Here is a 17055-nt window from a genome sequence, read left to right as displayed (position 1 = left end):
TTATGCAGCCGCTCCACACCTCACGGCGGGTTTCAGTGTCATTGCAAATACAAACAGAAAAAAAGAAAAGAAGTCAGGAATTTGAGAGACTATTTTGAAAATTTAACAGAACTCTTTCCTGGAAGCAGTAAGACTATGTTCAAAGAAACAACTGCCAACTCAAAACGCAATGTCATTGCCCTGCTCAACAGAAGAACGGGTCATTAGCTCTGCCAAGGTACGATTTCATCTGTGATCCTGAAAGGTGCTGACACTCTGCTCCGTGCCTCCACAGTGAAGCTTGGCAATAGGGAGATAAAGTATTTAGAGCATTTTGGATAAATATTCAACTGAAATGATGAAACAGAGGGTCTTCTTTATACATATGCCATGAGGCTGCTCTCCACTCCCCTCCTGTCCAGGGAAGCCTAGTGCTGACGGCAGGGACGAGGGTGGGAAGGGGGGGCAGTGACTCCTCTGCGCTGGGCCCTGGGTCACGCGCTTCCCACACGTGCCCAGACGCAGCCACCTAACAAGCTCCGAGGCAGGTGCTGGCTCCTCCTCAGAGATGGGGACGCTCCCTGAGACCGAGTGACTTGCTCAAGGCCATAGAATAGGTGTCAGGGCAGAGGTCTGAAACCTGTTCATCTCATTCCAAATCCCATCCTGTCCTCAGCAGACCTGTCTGGTCCAGAGCTATATATAAACATGGTGTTAATGACACATTTCAAGGCAGGCCCAGACGAAAAGACACTGAACTTGCTTGCCTGCCTGACCCATTATAAGTCATGCTGAGTTTTCAGGACTCCTGGTAAACGGGTGTGAGGGAAAGATGTGGGAATTTGAAAACAGGGAAAATGGCAGAGCAGAGCCCCAGAGCTGGATCAAGCCATTCCTACTTGTTTAGGGCTCTTTATTAGAAGTGAAAAGTGGGCCACCATCCAGGGTGAAGAGCAGATCTAAGGCACTAACTGAGGTTCAAGGCTGACTCTCAGTCCCCGGGCTGAAAACAGGCAGAGAAACGGAAGCCTCCCCACCGGCCAGGACCACCGGCCAGGACCACCCCCCACAGAATGGAGGCGCCGCGGCTCCGGCCATGCTCACCGACCTGGGTGTGGCTGTGACAGTCCAGAAGGTCGTTGCTGATGTAGGCTTGCAGGACAGTCTCCCGCTGTTCTCCTGGGTGGGACGTGGTCAAGCGCTGGAAGGAAGACAAGCGGAAGTCACGCGTCTGACTGGGGAGGAAATGTTCACAGAGCGGGTACGTTGTCAACGGCAGTCCCGGTAACTACACATGTAACCAAACCAAACGGGTAACATCCTGGCAGCCAGGTACGCAGCCGGCAGTCCATTGGTAAGAAATGATGACGTACTTTTAAATGGGTGATGAGGGGGACGCAGGAGTCAAGTATCACACACAAACTCTCCCGGGGAGCCAGGCGGAACCAGCCTGGGAGCACGGGTGCAGGGAAGGGCAAGCTCGCCAACGCCTGGAGGGGACTTTTCTTCTCTTTCCTTTCAGGAAGGAGCTCGGGGCGGCCCCCTAGGGCTGAGCATCCTGTCAGCCAGCACCCGGGATGGGAGTGTAGTGGCCAGAGTGTGGGCCAGTTCAGCGAGGTGCAGAAACACAGGGGACAGCACAGGTGGGTCGTAGCGGGCTTAGAGTGAACGCCATGCCAACAGGCTGGGCTTTCTGCTGGGACTGGCACAGCGTAACTGTGCGTGTGGGTGTGTATGTGTGTGTGCCGTGCACTCACGCCCACGCGGGGGTGGGGGGACCGCTGGGTAGAACATGTGGGTTTTGAAAAGCTTTAAGTCTATTGTGTTGTTTTAAGCTAGAATTTACTTATTGCCCGTCGGGCTAGAAGAAGCACACTGCACAGGAAACGTGTGAATGGGTGTGTGCGTGAGCACGTGGTGTAGACGGTAGGTGTTAGGATACAAGAAAGCCACTAACATGAGCTCGCTCTTCCAGGAAAATCCACTAGATAAAGAGCTCTGAGCCTGCAGGTCCTGGCCGAGGACAAGCTGCCATGTGTATAGAACAAGGGGGGGGAGCAGGAGGAGCCACTGAACCCCCAGAACTGAAAGGCGGAGGCCTGCAGAGGCAGGTGTCGCTGGCAGACTGGCCCCATCGTGGTCACGGAGGGAGGCCCTGAGCGGGGAGAGGACTGGATGAGAGGAGCGTGCTGTCACAGTGTCACATCTGTGGGCTGCCACCCTCTGACAAGCTCACTGTGGTTGGGCCCCAGGTGCTGGGTGGGGGGGCGGCAAGCGGCTGGAGAGGGGCTGCTGGAGGGGCACAGACAAATCAGACACCTGTTTATTCTTCCTGGAATGCCCTGTTCCCCTCACCAAAAGGCTCAGTAGTATGGGTGGACCAGATGTGCCAGGTGAACAGACCAAGAGCCAGAGACAAGGGAGTCTTCTCACTGGAGCAGAGAGGCAAACATCCAGGGCAGGGACGGCCACCAGAGGTTACTCACGCCACCACGCCCACTGCGGTCAACTGACGTAAATGATACCAGAGCACACATCGCGACCGACCACAGGGCTCTCTGTGAATCCTGAGCTCTCCCGACCTTAGTCCAGGAAGCACGTGACCACCGGAAGTGTAAGCGAGAAGGCCTTTCTCTGCCCAGAGGTGGGGAAATTGTTCAGCTCTTCGAAGGCCTTTTGACACCAGATACCCCGGATTTCGGGGATCTGCAAAAGACTTGGGACAGTATTTCCAGGTGAGTGAGAGCAGATCGTTCAGTTAAAGAGCCAACCACTGCTGGCATCGACCTACAGTTCTCAAAGCACAGTATGGGGAACCCCAGGGGTTCCCAAAGCCCTTTCAGGGACTCTCCGTGGTCACAGTTATTTTCATGACACCCCCACGCTGAGACTTGCTTTTCCTGCTCAAGTCTCTCAGAGGCCATGTGGAGTGACACTGACCAGCGAACACAGGTGCACACATAAGAATCCAGTTGTCCTCTGTGAGCCAGACGTGAAAGAAATTTGCAAAATGTAAAACATCGCCACTTCTCTAATTTTGTTCCTTTGAAAAACTTTTTTTTTTTAATAAAAAATAGGTTATGTTATAGTCTGGGTTTATCTTAAATGAATTGATAAATATGACATAAAGTTTAAATTTTTTCAGTTTACATTTCTAATACTGTAAATATTGGCAGATAAAATTCACATAAAGTAAAGCTCATTAGGGTCCTCAGTAATTTCTGGGAGAAGAAGGGGGTCTGAGACCAGAAAGCCCAAGAACCACTGACCGAACCGTCATCAGTCTGAAGAAGGGGGAAGGGAGCAACAATTCAGGTTTGATTGTCCCGTAAAGACATGGTGGTCGGTCTCACTGAGGCCTGCTCGCCTGGTGGCGTGGCGAGGGCCCCACGGAGGCGTGCAGCGGGCGCGGCCCGTGCTCTGACACGCCGACCCCACGGGCTGTGAGCAGCAGAGGGCGCGGCCCCTGCTCTGACATGCCGACCCCACGGGCTGTGAGCAGCAGAGGGCGCGGCCCGTGCTCTGACACGCCGACCCCACGGGCTGTGAGCAGCAGAGGGCGCGGCCCCTGCTCTGACACGCCGACCCCACGGGCTGTGGGCAGCAGAGGGCGCGGCCCCTGCTCTGACACGCCGACCCCACGGGCTGTGGGCAGGAGAGGGCGCGGCCCGTGCTCTGACACGCCGACCCCACGGGCTGTGAGCAGGAGAGGGCGCGGCCCCTGCTCTGACACGCCGACCCCACGGGCTGTGAGCAGGAGAGGGCGCGGCCCCTGCTCTGACACGCCGACCCCACGGGCTGTGAGCAGGAGAGGGCGCGGCCCCTGCTCTGACACGCCGACCCCACGGGCTGTGAGCAGGAGAGGGCGCGGCCCCTGCTCTGACACGCCGACCCCACGGGCTGTGAGCAGGAGAGGGCGCGGCCCCTGCTCTGACACGCCGACCCCACGGGCTGTGAGCAGGAGAGGGCGCGGCCCCTGCTCTGACACGCCGACCCCACGGGCTGTGAGCAGGAGAGGGCGCGGCCCGTGCTCTGACACGCCGACCCCACGGGCTGTGAGCAGCAGAGGGCGCGGCCCGTGCTCTGACACGCCGACCCCACGGGCTGTGAGCAGGAGAGGGCGCGGCCCGTGCTCTGACACGCCGACCCCACGGGCTGTGAGCAGCAGAGGGCGTGGCCCGTGCTCTGACACGCCGACCCCACGGGCTGTGAGCAGCAGAGGGCGTGGCCCGTGCTCTGACACGCCGACCCCACGGGCTGTGAGCAGCAGAGGGCGTGGCCCGTGCTCTGACACGCCGACCCCACGGGCTGTGAGCAGCAGAGGGCCAGGTGAGAGGGGGTTCTCCCGCCCACACGCTGCCTACGTGAGACTGCCACGGGAGGCAGTGCCCATGGTGAGGTCAGCGCAGGGATTTTTAAAAAGAGGCCACGGCCATCTTCGGAGCTGCTCTTCCTCTAGCTCCTGGTGTGAGCAGGCAGCAGGAAGAAAGAGCTTTTGTAGATGGGCTGGAGGACAGAGGCATGGCAGCCAGCCAGCTACCCGGCACGGTCTTTTTTTTAACTTCACGGGGAAGGTACGTACCCAGCGCAGAGCCTGCAACAAGAAAGCTTTCAAGCGGTCGCTCCCCCAAATCAGATCCTTCTTCAGTTTCTCATAATCCAAGGAGGGCAGTAATGGGACATCCTTCAATTTCCTGCTCAGCAACACAAGTTCAAAGAGAAAGAAGAGGGCAGAAGGGCACGCTCATTAGACCTCAAGCACCATGACATCCGACCCTGAGCTGCTCTGACCGGTGGCCAGCGGGGCCCAGCTGCCTTCTCCGAGCCCCTAGAATTAACCCCAGGCTGCCCGAGGCACCCGGGTTCCGGGGCCCACCCCAGCTTCCCCTCGCTCAGCTCTGCCTTTCCTGCGGTAGGGACCAGGGTCCTGCGTAACACGGTCCTGAAGCCAGGAGTCCCTGCCTGACCAGACTTGGAGACACACTCGCCAGGGCTCCCCACGATGGGCACGGGGTCACCCTGCACGCATCCTCACCTTTCACCAAAGTGCTATTCGGAATCCTGAGCAAAGCCCCAAGACTGTGAGCGCCAGCAGGCCCCCGGGGGCTCTACCGGAAAACCTGAAGCCACCGTCCCTCTCAGAGCTGAGGGACCGAGCTGGGGGACCGAGCTGGGAGATTACGAGGACAGAGCGGGGTCAGGAAACACCCGCGAAGAGCAGGTGTGCAGTCAGCCCTCCCAGGAAGCAGATGGCGTGGGGAGGCAGCTGCGAGGGGGACAGACCTGTGAGACAGGTAGCCGGCAGGACAACCTGCACACTTCCTCAGGAGGACTCCAGGGCAAAGACCTCAGGTGTCCATGGGGAGAGATCTCGGTTCCGAGATCGACCCAGGGCCGATCACCCAGCACCCGCCTGTGGTCGGCCAGAAACTGAAGGAACCACCTCTGGGTCTTTTGTCACCAAAACAAGTGCCTTCACAATTTCTGTTGTTCTTTTGTTGAATAGGAGATTGGAGTGTATTGAAAAACCAAGGAAAGTGCAATGCGGTCTGTGGGTCTGGCTAACAGCCCCACGTCAATGTTAATTTCTTCGTTTTGATCCTGTACCACAGGCACGTACTTCCTGTGAATCTGTCATTGTTTCAAAATAAAGATACTAAATAACAAAACAAAAATATGATCCTTTCAACACCATGCAAGAAGCACTGATACTTCCTATACAATAATAATGGGATTCGTGAGGAACAGGTGACGAGCCCAAAGGTGCAGGCTCCCACGTGCTTCTACAGGAGGAGCAGAAGCTGAGGCGGCTCCCCTGGGAGGCAGGGTGTCAGGTGCTTTAAATTTTCTTCCCCATATATTTCTATAGCATTCGAAATTTCTATAATAAGCATGTATTACATTCTTTGGGGAAAAAATTACATGCTTATGTTCTTTTAATATTAGTTTTTAAAAGATAATATGAGCTCCTCCTATAGAGCCTGGAACAGAAAGGCCAGGAAAGAGGTCGCAGTGCCTGGAGAAGCATCTTCTATTTTATACAACAAACGGGAAACCCACGTCCATGGACGTGCTGATTATTTTGACACCTTTTCCCCCCCTTGAGGCGGATATTCTTATGAATTTAGAAAACTAATAAAGAGACTTTTTAAATTCCAATGATCAATAAGTGGCCAGGATTCAAAAGTGTCAAGGTCATGAAAGAAAAAGACTGAAAGGTGATTTCAAATGAAAGGAAACGAAGACAGGACGACTGGTCAGCGTGTGACCCTGGACGGAAGGCTGCCGGCAAAGACACGCGAGGCCCCTGGACTCAGGAGCGAGGGCAGCGGACGAGACGGCCCTGAGCGGCGCTCCTCTGCTGAGTGTGATAACTGTGCTGGCAGGCGTGAAACACCAGCGCTGCTCAGTCTGGGTGAAGGGCATAGGGACATTCTTTGTACTGTTTTTGCAACTCTGGGATTATTTCACAATGAAAAAATATATATTTTTAGTTTAAAATTTTAATAGGCTCTTGCTCTAGACAAAAACAAGTTTGATAATGTTCTATAGCTGGGGTGCTCCTATTGGAGGGAGTAAACACTGTCATATTTGGGCCACAATAACAACAATATTACTGATTAAATTTATTGCCAGCTAAGTTGCTCAGCCACTCAGCCATCCCACATTTCTGTGGTCTAGCCCAGTGGTCCCCAATCTTTTTTGGGGCCACAGACCAGTTTAATGTCAGAAAATATTTTCACGGACCGGCCTTTAGGGTGGGACGGATAAATGTATCACGTGACTGAGACAAGTGTCAAGAGTGAGTCTTAGATGGATGTAACAGAGGGAATCTGGTCATTTTTTTAAAAAATAAAACATCGTTCAGACTTAAACATAAATAAAACGGAAATAATGTAAGTTATTTATTCTTTCTCTGCGGACCGGTACCAAATGGCCCATGGACCGGTACCAGTCCGTGGCCCGGTAGTCTAGCCCCCTTAACCCCATACATCAACTTCTGGCCTTCACCCTCTGCAGGAGAGCCTGCCTCTTAGATCACTGGGAGTAACATTAGCAATCACTCAGAGTTGAAGTCCTGGGCACTGCACTAAGTTCTCATACATAGTAACTTATTTTTATCCTCATAGCAACCCTGTAGCACAGTTACTATCATTATTCTTTCACACATGAGGAAGGTGAGGTGCAGAGAAGTTATATAAACTGAGGGTCACTGAGCCAGGTGGGGGCAGACAGCTGAGATTTCCTCTCTTCCCGTCTTCTTACTATTTTTCCTGGAGTTCTTTAAGACCTATTGCAAACATTGTATTAACATTTTTTTTTTTTGTATTTTTCTGAAGTTGGAAATGGGGAGGCAGTCAGACAGACTCCCGCATGCGCCCAACAGGGATCCACCTGGCATGCCCACCAGGGGGCGATGCTCTGCCCATCTGGGGCGTCGCTCTGTTGCAACCAGAGCCATTCTAGCACCTGAAGCAGAGGCCACAGAGCCATCCCCAGTGCCCGGGCCACCTTTGCTCCAATGGAGCCTCGGCTGCAGGAGGGGAAGAGAGAGACAGAGAGGAAGGAGAGGGGGAGGGGTGGAGAAGCAGGTGAACGCTTCTCCTGTGTGCCCTGGCCGGGAATCGAACCCGGGACTCCTGCACGCCAGGCCGACGCTCTACCACTGAGCCAACTGGCCAGGGCCAGAGGTGGGATTTTAACCCGAGCAGTGTGCTCAGAAGCAATGTACATTATATAGCTGCCACCTGAGAGAACAAAGTGCAGGGTCAACGTCAGACTCAGGCAGGACAGGGGCAGGAGGAATGTGGTGTCTGTCTCAGGTGGCTGAGTAATCTTCCAGCATCCTGCCCCCAGGACCAGCTCAGAGGGCCTCCAGAACCCACCCTGGTCCCCATGCTCATACCAAAGGTCCTCAACTTTCTTACTGCTGTGACGCACACGCTTGATGAAGCTCCTGAGCATCAGACACCCCTACGGGGACAGCGTATGGCCCTGGATCTAAGTGCTCTGGTGTACACAGAGCTATTCTGGGATCCCTCGGCAGAGAGCAGGAAATTCAGACACTGCAACACTCCGTTGACTGCTTTCTGACAGTAAATTCAATTGATTTCTAGAGGATACTGTAGGAACTATTCAATATTTTTTTCCATTTAACGCTACCTTATGAAAATAAATAAAATTAACAGTGAAAGATATTTCTAGGTTAACAATATTACCTATAATTACTGGTATTATTTCCTTTACTATCCACGTGGAGTTCTAACTAACCAAAAGCATCTCTCTAAGCTCAGCTGTTCAGATGAATACTTATTTGAGTTACTCTGAATTCCAGTGTCACCCCTAGCTGTCCTCTACAATAACAGTTTCTAAGAACGATTACTTACATGGGTGCCACGGAGGCTCTTAACATGGTTGAAGCCTGGCAGGGGGGCGGGGAACAGAAAGAGAACAGACCGTGTTAAACATCGATAGCAATGCATTCATCCTAAATCACTGTAACAGCACAAAATCAATAGGCTTGCAGAGTTTTGGGTCCACCACCAGGATTCTCCAATCATAATCACATGATTTAAAAATTAAAAATTAGCCTAAGCCAAAGTTAATCAATACACTACTGATACTCTTCCCAAACCACCCACCCTTGGTTTGTGGCTGCTCCACTCCAAAGAACAATCTATAAAAAAAAAAACGGGTAGGTTCACCCCACCAGACTCTCAGAGGCACTTAAAGCTGCCTGGTCAAAGACAGCGGAGAGAATGCAGCAATGAAAATCATTTAATTATACCCTGTTTTTTTCATACATTAAGATTTTATCTCAGAGTACAGGAAGAACACACTGTACCTTGTTCCAAGTCAAACACTACAAAAGTGTTTATAGAAATATAGAAGTGTTTATAGGAAAAATGAACAACCCCCCTCCCACCCCACTCCCCTTTAATCCTGACTAAAGGCCAGATCGCTGCCCACTTTATGGGCATTCACACTGACTTTTTTTTTGGCTGCTACAGGCAATGCTATGTTAAAAATGTACTAAAAAAGATATAAGCAAGTGCTGTGTGTGGTTTGGACTGACTCAAACCAAATGTAAAAAGATAAGTTGAGAAAACAGGGAAGTCTGAATGTGGACTTCACTGGTGTCCCATGACACTAATGAATGAGTGTCTGTTGTATTGGGCATTGGGGTTATGTTCGTTTGTTCTTTAAAGCTCTTGTCTGTCAAAGATATATACTCAACTATCTGCAGGTAAGATGATACAGTGTTTGCAATAGGTCTTAAAGAACTCCAGGAAAAATAGTAAGAAGAGGGGAAGAGAGGAAATCTCAGCCGTCTGGCGGGCCCTTGATGTCACCGCGGACCTCCAATGGTCATTAACCACGCTTATCATATTGATCTGTGATTATTTTGCGATTATTTCCGTGTCTCCCTCTTTCGGCGGACACGGAGTTGCGTAATGGCTGAAGATACATCACCTGCATGTCCCCAGCACCGGGAACGGTGTTTGGACAAACAGAGGCGCTCAGCCGATATCTGTTGTACGAATGAATGAACAAAGGCTGGCTTCCCAGAGTGGGCGCTCCCGAATCCCGGGCTGACTCTGCACTGGCCTGGCCAAGGACCCTGCTCTCCAGCGCTCCCGAACCCCGGGCTGACTTCTGCACTGACCTGGCCGAGGACCTGGCCGAGGACCCTGCTCTCCAGCGCTCCCGAACCCCGGGCTGACTTCTGCACTGGCCTGGCTGAGGACCCTGCTCTCCAGCGCTCCGCTCCGCGGCACCCACAGAGCAGGCACGTTCCGTCTGGGAGTCATCAGACCCTGCTTTGAAATGGATCGTGATCATGGATGTTTTAACATTCTCTAACCCTTGGGGTTTTTTTGTTGTTGTTGTTTTCTTCTGTATTTTTCTGAAGCCGGAAACGGGGAGAGACAGTCAGACAGACTCCCGCATGCGCCCGACCGGGATCCACCCGGCACGCCCACCATGGGGCGACGCTCTGCCCACCAGGGGGCGATGCTCTGCCCCTCCAGGGTGTCGCTTTGCCGCGACCAGAGCCACTCTAGCGCCTGGGGCAGAGGCCAAGGAGCCATCCCCAGCGCCCGGGCCATCTTTGCTCCAAATGGAGCCTCGGCTGCAGGAGGGGAAGAGAGAGACAGAGAGGAAGGAGGGGGGGAGGGGGGAGAAGCAAATGGGCGCCTCTCCTGTGTGCCCTGGCCGGGAATCGAACCCGGGTCCCCCGCACGCCAGGCCAACGCTCTACTGCTGAGCCAACCGGCCAGGGTTAACCCTTGGTTTTTAATTACAGGAATTACCTATCCCTACTGTCAGTTTATTTTTTTTTTTATTTTTTATTTTTTTCTTTTTTCTGAAGCTGGAAACGGGGAGAGACAGTCAGACAGACTCCCGCATGCGCCCGACCGGGATCCACCCGGCACGCCCACCATGGGGCGACGCTCTGCCCACCAGGGGGCGATGCTCTGCCCATCCTGGGCGTCGCCATATTGCGACCAGAGCCACTCTAGCGCCTGGGGCAGAGGCCACAGAGCCATCCCCAGCGCCCGGGCCATCTTTGCTCCAATGGAGCCTTGGCTGCGGGAGGGGAAGAGAGAGACAGAGAGGAAAGTGCGGCGGAGGGGTGGAGAAGCAAATGGGCGCTTCTCCTGTGTGCCCTGGCCGGGAATCGAACCCGGGTCCTCCGCACGCTAGGCCGATGCTCTACCGCTGAGCCAACCGGCCAGGGCCACTGTCAGTTTAAATAGTAAGGAATTCAGAAAAGAAGTTTATGTCAACTAAATTACTCATCTCACCCAGTAAGAGGACCAAAAGTGCCAAGACAAGGTGTCAGTGAGGACACCGCCACACTAAAACGCTAGCACAATACACACATGTAAGAGAGAATATTTAAAAGTAGCGATATTGGCTAATTCATATTTCCACAAATAAAATTTATCAACATCTCCCTGTTGTCATAGTTAAAAAAAATGTTTACTATCTTTTAAAGCCCTGATTCTCTTTGGCTAAACTCTCTATCATTCTAGTTGCCCTGTGAAGAAATGAATCGCAAAGCACCAGTAACTGACCCTTTCGTGAGAACAGCTGGCATGTTAAACGCCGGTAAGATTTTATTATCTAGTCAAGTGAGAAGAGTGAGAAGGAAGAGAGGCCAGCATGGTCTTCCTGAGGGAGGACGACGTGGTGTTTCGGTTACTGAGGGAGCCCTTACTGACGGGCCGGTGTCCAGGCCCCAGTGACACGTGTGTGAACAGCACAGAAGCCCTCCTCCCAGAGAGCTCGCAATCCGCTGGGCGTGCCACAACCCAGTGCCTCCACTCCCTCACCTGAAGTGCTGGCAGCAACGGCACCTACCCACGGGGCTGCTCGGAGGATGAAAGCAATCGCCACTGGAGTCCTCATTCTCTACCGCCCCCCAAAGCGTCAGCTCCCACTGCTTCTATCCCTGAGGCTCTCTCCCATCGGCCCCTCTCTGCCCACCTCCCACACCAGGGACATCACCCAGGCCCCCTCTCTCGGCTGAAATGCTGCAACAGCCTCCTAATAACGACAGTGATGACCGACATCACTGAGTGCTTACTGGGCACCACGCACCCGGTTCTCAGTACTGTACACGTGTCAGCGCATTTCACTCACGGCTGTTTCCATGTCAGGTGAGGAAACAGAGGCAAAGTAGCCTAACCGGGCGGCTGGGTGCTCAAGCCCGCGTTGGCTCTGCTCCACGCTCCGGTGCGGGGCCCCTCTCCCCTCCAGCCCTCCTGCCCACTCAGGAGAGGAGTCCGATTGGCTCTGCTGCTCCCTTCGCCCTCCAGCCATCTGTCCCCTCCCTCAGACCCACCCAGGGCTCCAGCTCCACGAGGCCCTGCAGTGCCCCCGGTGGCCATGCTGGGCCTCTGCCTGCAGCTCCTCTCTGGTGCACCTGTAGCCCCCCCAGCCCCCCAACTTCCAGTCCTGCAGGGCTCAGTTCAGGCAGCCCTGTACTAGAGACCACTCCCAGCAGTGCCCCCACCCCCGCCATCTTGAAGCATCGGCAAGTGTCCAATGCATTCCGTACCCAGTAGCATTTTCATGTCGTGTGGAATCGGATGTTTCTATTTCCCTCTGGTGGTTCTCAGCTCAGAGGAGATTTTGCCCCCAAAGAACACCTGGCAGTGTCTGGAGACATTTGGTTGGCACAACCGGCGGGGGGGGGGGAGGTCATTGGCATCTAACGGTTAGAGGCCCTGGGATGCTGCTGACCATCCTATACCACACAGTCACACCCACACAGAGAATTATCTGGTCTAAAATATCAACAGCGCCGAGGCCGAAAGGCTCTGCTTTAGACACAGGTTTGCTGCCTGACCAGGTGGTAGCGCAGTAGATAAGAGTGTCGACCTGGGACACTGAGGTCACCAGCTTGAGCGCGGGCTCACCAGCTTGAGTGTGGGGGGTGCTGGTTTGAGCATGAGATCATCTACATGACCCCATGGTCGCTGATTTGAAACTCAAGGTCTCTGGCTTGAGCCCAAGGTCTCTGGCTTGAGCCCAAGGTCTCTGGCTTGAGCAAGGGGTCTCTCACTCCGCTGGAGCCCCTCCCACCTCATCAAGGCACATATGAGAAGCAATCAATGAACAACTAGAGTGCTGCAACTACGAGTTGATGCTTCTCATCTCTCTCCCTTCCTTCTGTTTCCATCTGTTTCTCTCTCGTTAAAAAAAAAAAAAGACACAGGTTTGTTTTTTCATTAGTCATCTTTATGTCTAATTGAGTATCAGCCCAGCACAGCGCAGATCCTCTAAAAATCTTTCTCTGAAATGAACTGAATTACTCAAAGACTTGCAATTTCATCCAGGACTCACATGGAGGGCCCACGAGGACACCGCAGTGGGGTGAGGACGCCCCTCAGAAAGTCAGCACAGCCTGCCCTGTGGTGGCACAGTGGGTAAAGAATCAACCTGGAACGCTGAGGTCGCAGTTCGAAACCCTGGGCTTTCCCGGTCAAGGCACATATGGGAGTGGATGCTTCCTGCTCCTTCCGCCTTCTCTTTCTCTCCTCTTTAAAATGAATAAATAAAATCTTTTTTTTAAAAAAAAGGTCAGCACAGCCCCCTTCTTTTCTGCGTGTCAGGCAGAGCCCCCCTCCCACAGGTTGCTAGAACAGAAGTACTGAGCTCCAGGCAGTGATGAAGCTGAAGTTTACCTTGTCACTGACACCTGGGTGCAAACAGCCACACTTCCTTCCCTGTCACCACATGCTCTAATCTGTTAAGCAGCACGTGGTGTCGACACAGCCACGCCAGGCGGGCCAAGAAAGAGGCCCCAGGAAGAGAAAGATGGGAGAGGCTCCAAAAATATCAGTCAGTTGGAATAATTTCCCTTCCAAGCTAACAATGGATACAAAGCACAGACGGACAAGCTCCAGGGACAATCCCCTCGCTAGGCGGCCCTGACTGCAGCCTACGGGCACTGCGTGACCTCAGGATTGATGCCAGGAGCTCAGAAAAAGGCCCCTCTGGGCTGGGGTCACTCCAGGGCACAGGCAGACACCCAGACCACAGTGGAGCAACAACTGTATTAACCCATCAATAGCCTCTGACCACCCGCACCGCCAGACCCAGGGCAAGTAAGTCTCTCTGGAACCACAGCTATGGGAGAAATAAACTTCTACCGCTGCCAAGGGGGACACCACAGCATCTGTGCCTCTGTCTCTTCTCACCTGCGGACAAGAAGCCTGAGCTGGACCCCCAGTGACCTGAGCTGGACCCTCAGTGACCTGAGCTGGACCCCCAGTGACCTGAGCTGGACCCCCAGTGACCACGGTGTGGAGGAGGAGGGCTTACTTACTGGGGACACACAGGGCCAGGACAGCTGTCGGTGACAACGGCAGAATGAGGGGCTGTGACCACGGTGTGGAGGAGGAGGGCTTACTTACTGGGGACACACAGGGCCAGGACAGCTGTCGGTGACAACAGCAGAATGAGGGGCTTTGCCAAGGACACATAATGTCAACGTGCTGAGAGAAGTTGGTATCAGGTGTAATGACAAGAGTGTCCCTTGGTCAAAAGCGGCTGGAGACACACCGGGTCAGACAGGGCTGGGCACTCCTTTGCCGGGACTCTCCAGTCTTCTGTGTGCGGCCGCCGACTGGCGTGAATCTCAGTACCCGGCATGTCTCAAACTCATCACAATAATAGCGCGGGGGACAGGAAACTCCTGTGGGGTCAGTGGCTCTAGGCATCTAGGCATACACTTTGAAAAATGCTGCTCCGCAGGATGGCGGGAGTGCACAGCCCAGGGAGGGTCAGAAAGGAAGAGTCGTGATGACACCTGCAGAGGCTGCCGGGCCCCCGGGTGGCAGAGGGCTGGGAACCCCTGCAGACAAGGCCTGTCTGCCACCAGCCCTTCCCAGGCCCTCACCTGGGACCAAAGCCACACCGCTGTGACTGCGTACTGCACAGGACAGCAGGGGAACGCCAGGGGAACAGCGAAGGCAGGACCCTGGCGAGCGACCTCGAGGGGAAGGGTTGCCTCGAACGCGTTAGAGAACACGGAGGGACACAGGAGGAAAAGCGCCTTCGCCCTGGGACTGGAGGGCGGCAGACACAGAGAGCCAGGGCACCGGGCTGCCGCGCAGAGAAGGGAGGTCCTGCCCACGCAGGAACAAGAAGGGGGACCCTCACGACATGGAACGCAAGGCTGTCCACGCAGGAGGGGGCGGCCGGAACGGAGCCCTGGGAATGAGACGTGGAGATAGAACTGGGCAGGTGGAATAGGGCGCTTGTAAATTCTACAGCAGCTTCCCGGCAGGAGCCTCCCGGGCTCACCAGGTCACTGAGGGCACCTGCTCCAAGGCTCTGGGAGCTGGGCTGGTTCACAGCAACACCCACACCCAGGGAGGTGCCAGGGGCTGGGGCGCTGGAGCTTCTCGGGGCTTCTGTGACCAGGGCTGAGCCTGGAGGGACAGGTGGGCATCAGATCATGGACAGCTGTGGACTCCATGCCGAGCATTTTGGACCTGACGCAATGACAGGTACTAAACAAGGGAGTCACGTGAGCAGACGCCTGTGTGTACCTAAATCCTCCCTGAAACAGGAGGGCGTGAGTGAACAGGACAAGCCCAGAAAGGCCACTCCAGCCCCCGTGTGACAGAGCACTCCCAGAGGGAGACCAGTCGGGAAATGTTGCTTTAGGCCAGGACAGAGACAGAGAGACCAAATAGCTGCTGGGAGGGAGGGAGGGAGGGAGGCCCCCCCCCTCAGGCCGCGGAGACTGCCCAAGTGCCGGCAAAGGAGAGGGAAGGAGCCCTGGCTGGTTGGCTCAGTGGTAGAGCGTCGGCCTGGCATGCAAAAGTCCCGGGTTCGATTCCCGGCCAGGGCACATAGGAGAAGCGCCCATCTGCTTCTCCACCCCCCCCTCCTTCCTCTCTGTCTCTCTCTTCCCCTCCCGCACCCGAGGCTCCATTGGAGCAAAGATGGCCAGGGCGCTGGGGATGGCTCCTTGGCCTCTGCCCCAGGCGCTAGAGTGGCTCTGGTCACAACAGAGCGACCCCCCCCAGGGGCAGAGCGTCGCCCCCTGGTGAGCAGAGCGTCACCCCCTGCTGGGCGTGCGGGTGGATCCCGGTCGGGCGCATGCGGGAGTCTGTCTGACTGTCTCTCCCGGTTTCTAGCTTCAGAAAAATACAAAAAAAAAAAAAAGGAGAGGGAAGGGCCTCGGGTGTCTCCCAGGGGTTCCCTGGAGTGTCACCCACAAGACAGGAAACCTGTTTGGATGACGAGTCCAGATTTGGACAATGTGACGTGCCTGTCAGACACCCACTGGGACAAGGCCCTCGCGTCTGGGCTTGGAGGTCGGGATGGACGGGGCTGAGCTGACACCAGCTACATCCTACCAACTGGCTGACATCCAAGGAGTTCAAGTCCTCACGCCAGCAGGGTTGGTTCAGGAACGTGACGGGCTCTGGTGTGAGGTGTAGAAGGGATGAAGAGCCCGGTGCACAACTTCCTCCTTTCCATTTGGAGCCCCAGGCCCAGGGCTGCCCCGAGGTACGGTGGCAGTCCGGGCAGAGGGCAGGCACCTTGCCACGACTTCAGAAAGCTACATAAGGGAGTCTGACCTGGGGCGGCGCAGTGGGTAAAGCACCGACCTGGAATGCGAGGTCACCAGTTTGAAACCCCAGGCTTGACTGGTCAAGGCACATGCGGAAAGCGACTACTGTGAGTTGATGCTTTCCATAACTTCCCAACCCTTCTCTCTCTCTCTCTAAAATCAATCAATAAAAAAATTTTTAAAAGCTACTACGTAAGGGAGAATTCAAAGCCTGAAGATGCTGCCCTTGAAGCCAAAGCCGTGGTCCCCACACTGGGAAGCTGCAGGAGGGCTCCTTCTCAGCAGAACAGTGCCACCGCCAGGTCTCCTGAACAAGTGCACAAGGCCAGCCGGACAAGGGCCGCCCCCACCTCCTTCCTGCCTCCTGCCAGCTTATACTGCTAACGAAGGTGGCTGATCGTGGAAACAGATGCCTTCTAAGATGCACATGCCACGGACCTTTACTATATTTAATGCTATCACAACTGAAGTATTTTCACTTGTATTTCCAATGAGGTCTACTGGCACTTGTTGAAGAAAGGAAGAGTTAATTACCAGATGGGCCGTTTTCCCAAATAAGGATGCATTAAAATAGAACCCCCCAGGCCCTGGCCGGTTGGTTCAGTGGTAGAGTGTCGGCCTGGCGTGCAGAAGTCCCGGGTTCGATTCCCGGCCAGGGCACACAGGAGAGGCGCCCATCTGCTTTTTCACCCCTCCCCCTCTCCTTCCTCTCTGTCTCTCTCTTCCCCTCCCGCAGCCGAGGCTCCATTGGAGCAAAGATGGCCCGGGCGCTGGGGATGGCTCCTTGGCCTCTGCCCCAGGCGCTAGAGTGGCTCTGGTCATGGCAGAGCGAGGCCCCAGAGGGGCAGAGCATCGCCCCCTGGTGGGCAGAGCATAGCCCCTGGTGGGCATGACGGGTGGATCCTGGTCGGGCGCATGCAGGAGTCTGTCTGACTGTCTCTCCCCGTTTCCAGCTTCAGAAAAATACAAAAAAA

The 17055-nt window shown here is 54.6% G+C and overlaps 1 protein-coding gene across 3 annotated transcripts in view; it reads right to left on the bottom strand.

The window, feature by feature from the left end:
• Positions 1-17055, bottom strand: part of ARMC9 (armadillo repeat containing 9) — a 152859-nt gene that overhangs the window by 104549 nt on the left and 31255 nt on the right. For all 3 annotated transcript variants that reach the window (XM_066345603.1, XM_066345602.1, XM_066345604.1), the window contains exons 10-12: positions 8367-8401; positions 4562-4673; positions 1088-1180 (exon numbers count right to left, since the gene is read on the bottom strand). In XM_066345603.1, coding sequence (XP_066201700.1) covers positions 1088-1180; positions 4562-4673; positions 8367-8401 — 240 coding nt within the window. The remainder of the gene's footprint in view (positions 1-1087; positions 1181-4561; positions 4674-8366; positions 8402-17055) is intronic.

This window comes from Saccopteryx leptura, chromosome 7 (genome assembly GCF_036850995.1).
Source record: "Saccopteryx leptura isolate mSacLep1 chromosome 7, mSacLep1_pri_phased_curated, whole genome shotgun sequence".
NCBI classification, from domain to species: domain Eukaryota; kingdom Metazoa; phylum Chordata; class Mammalia; order Chiroptera; family Emballonuridae; genus Saccopteryx; species Saccopteryx leptura.
The sequence above is the reverse complement of the archived record's forward strand: the minus strand, read 5'-3'. Positions and strand labels throughout refer to the sequence as shown.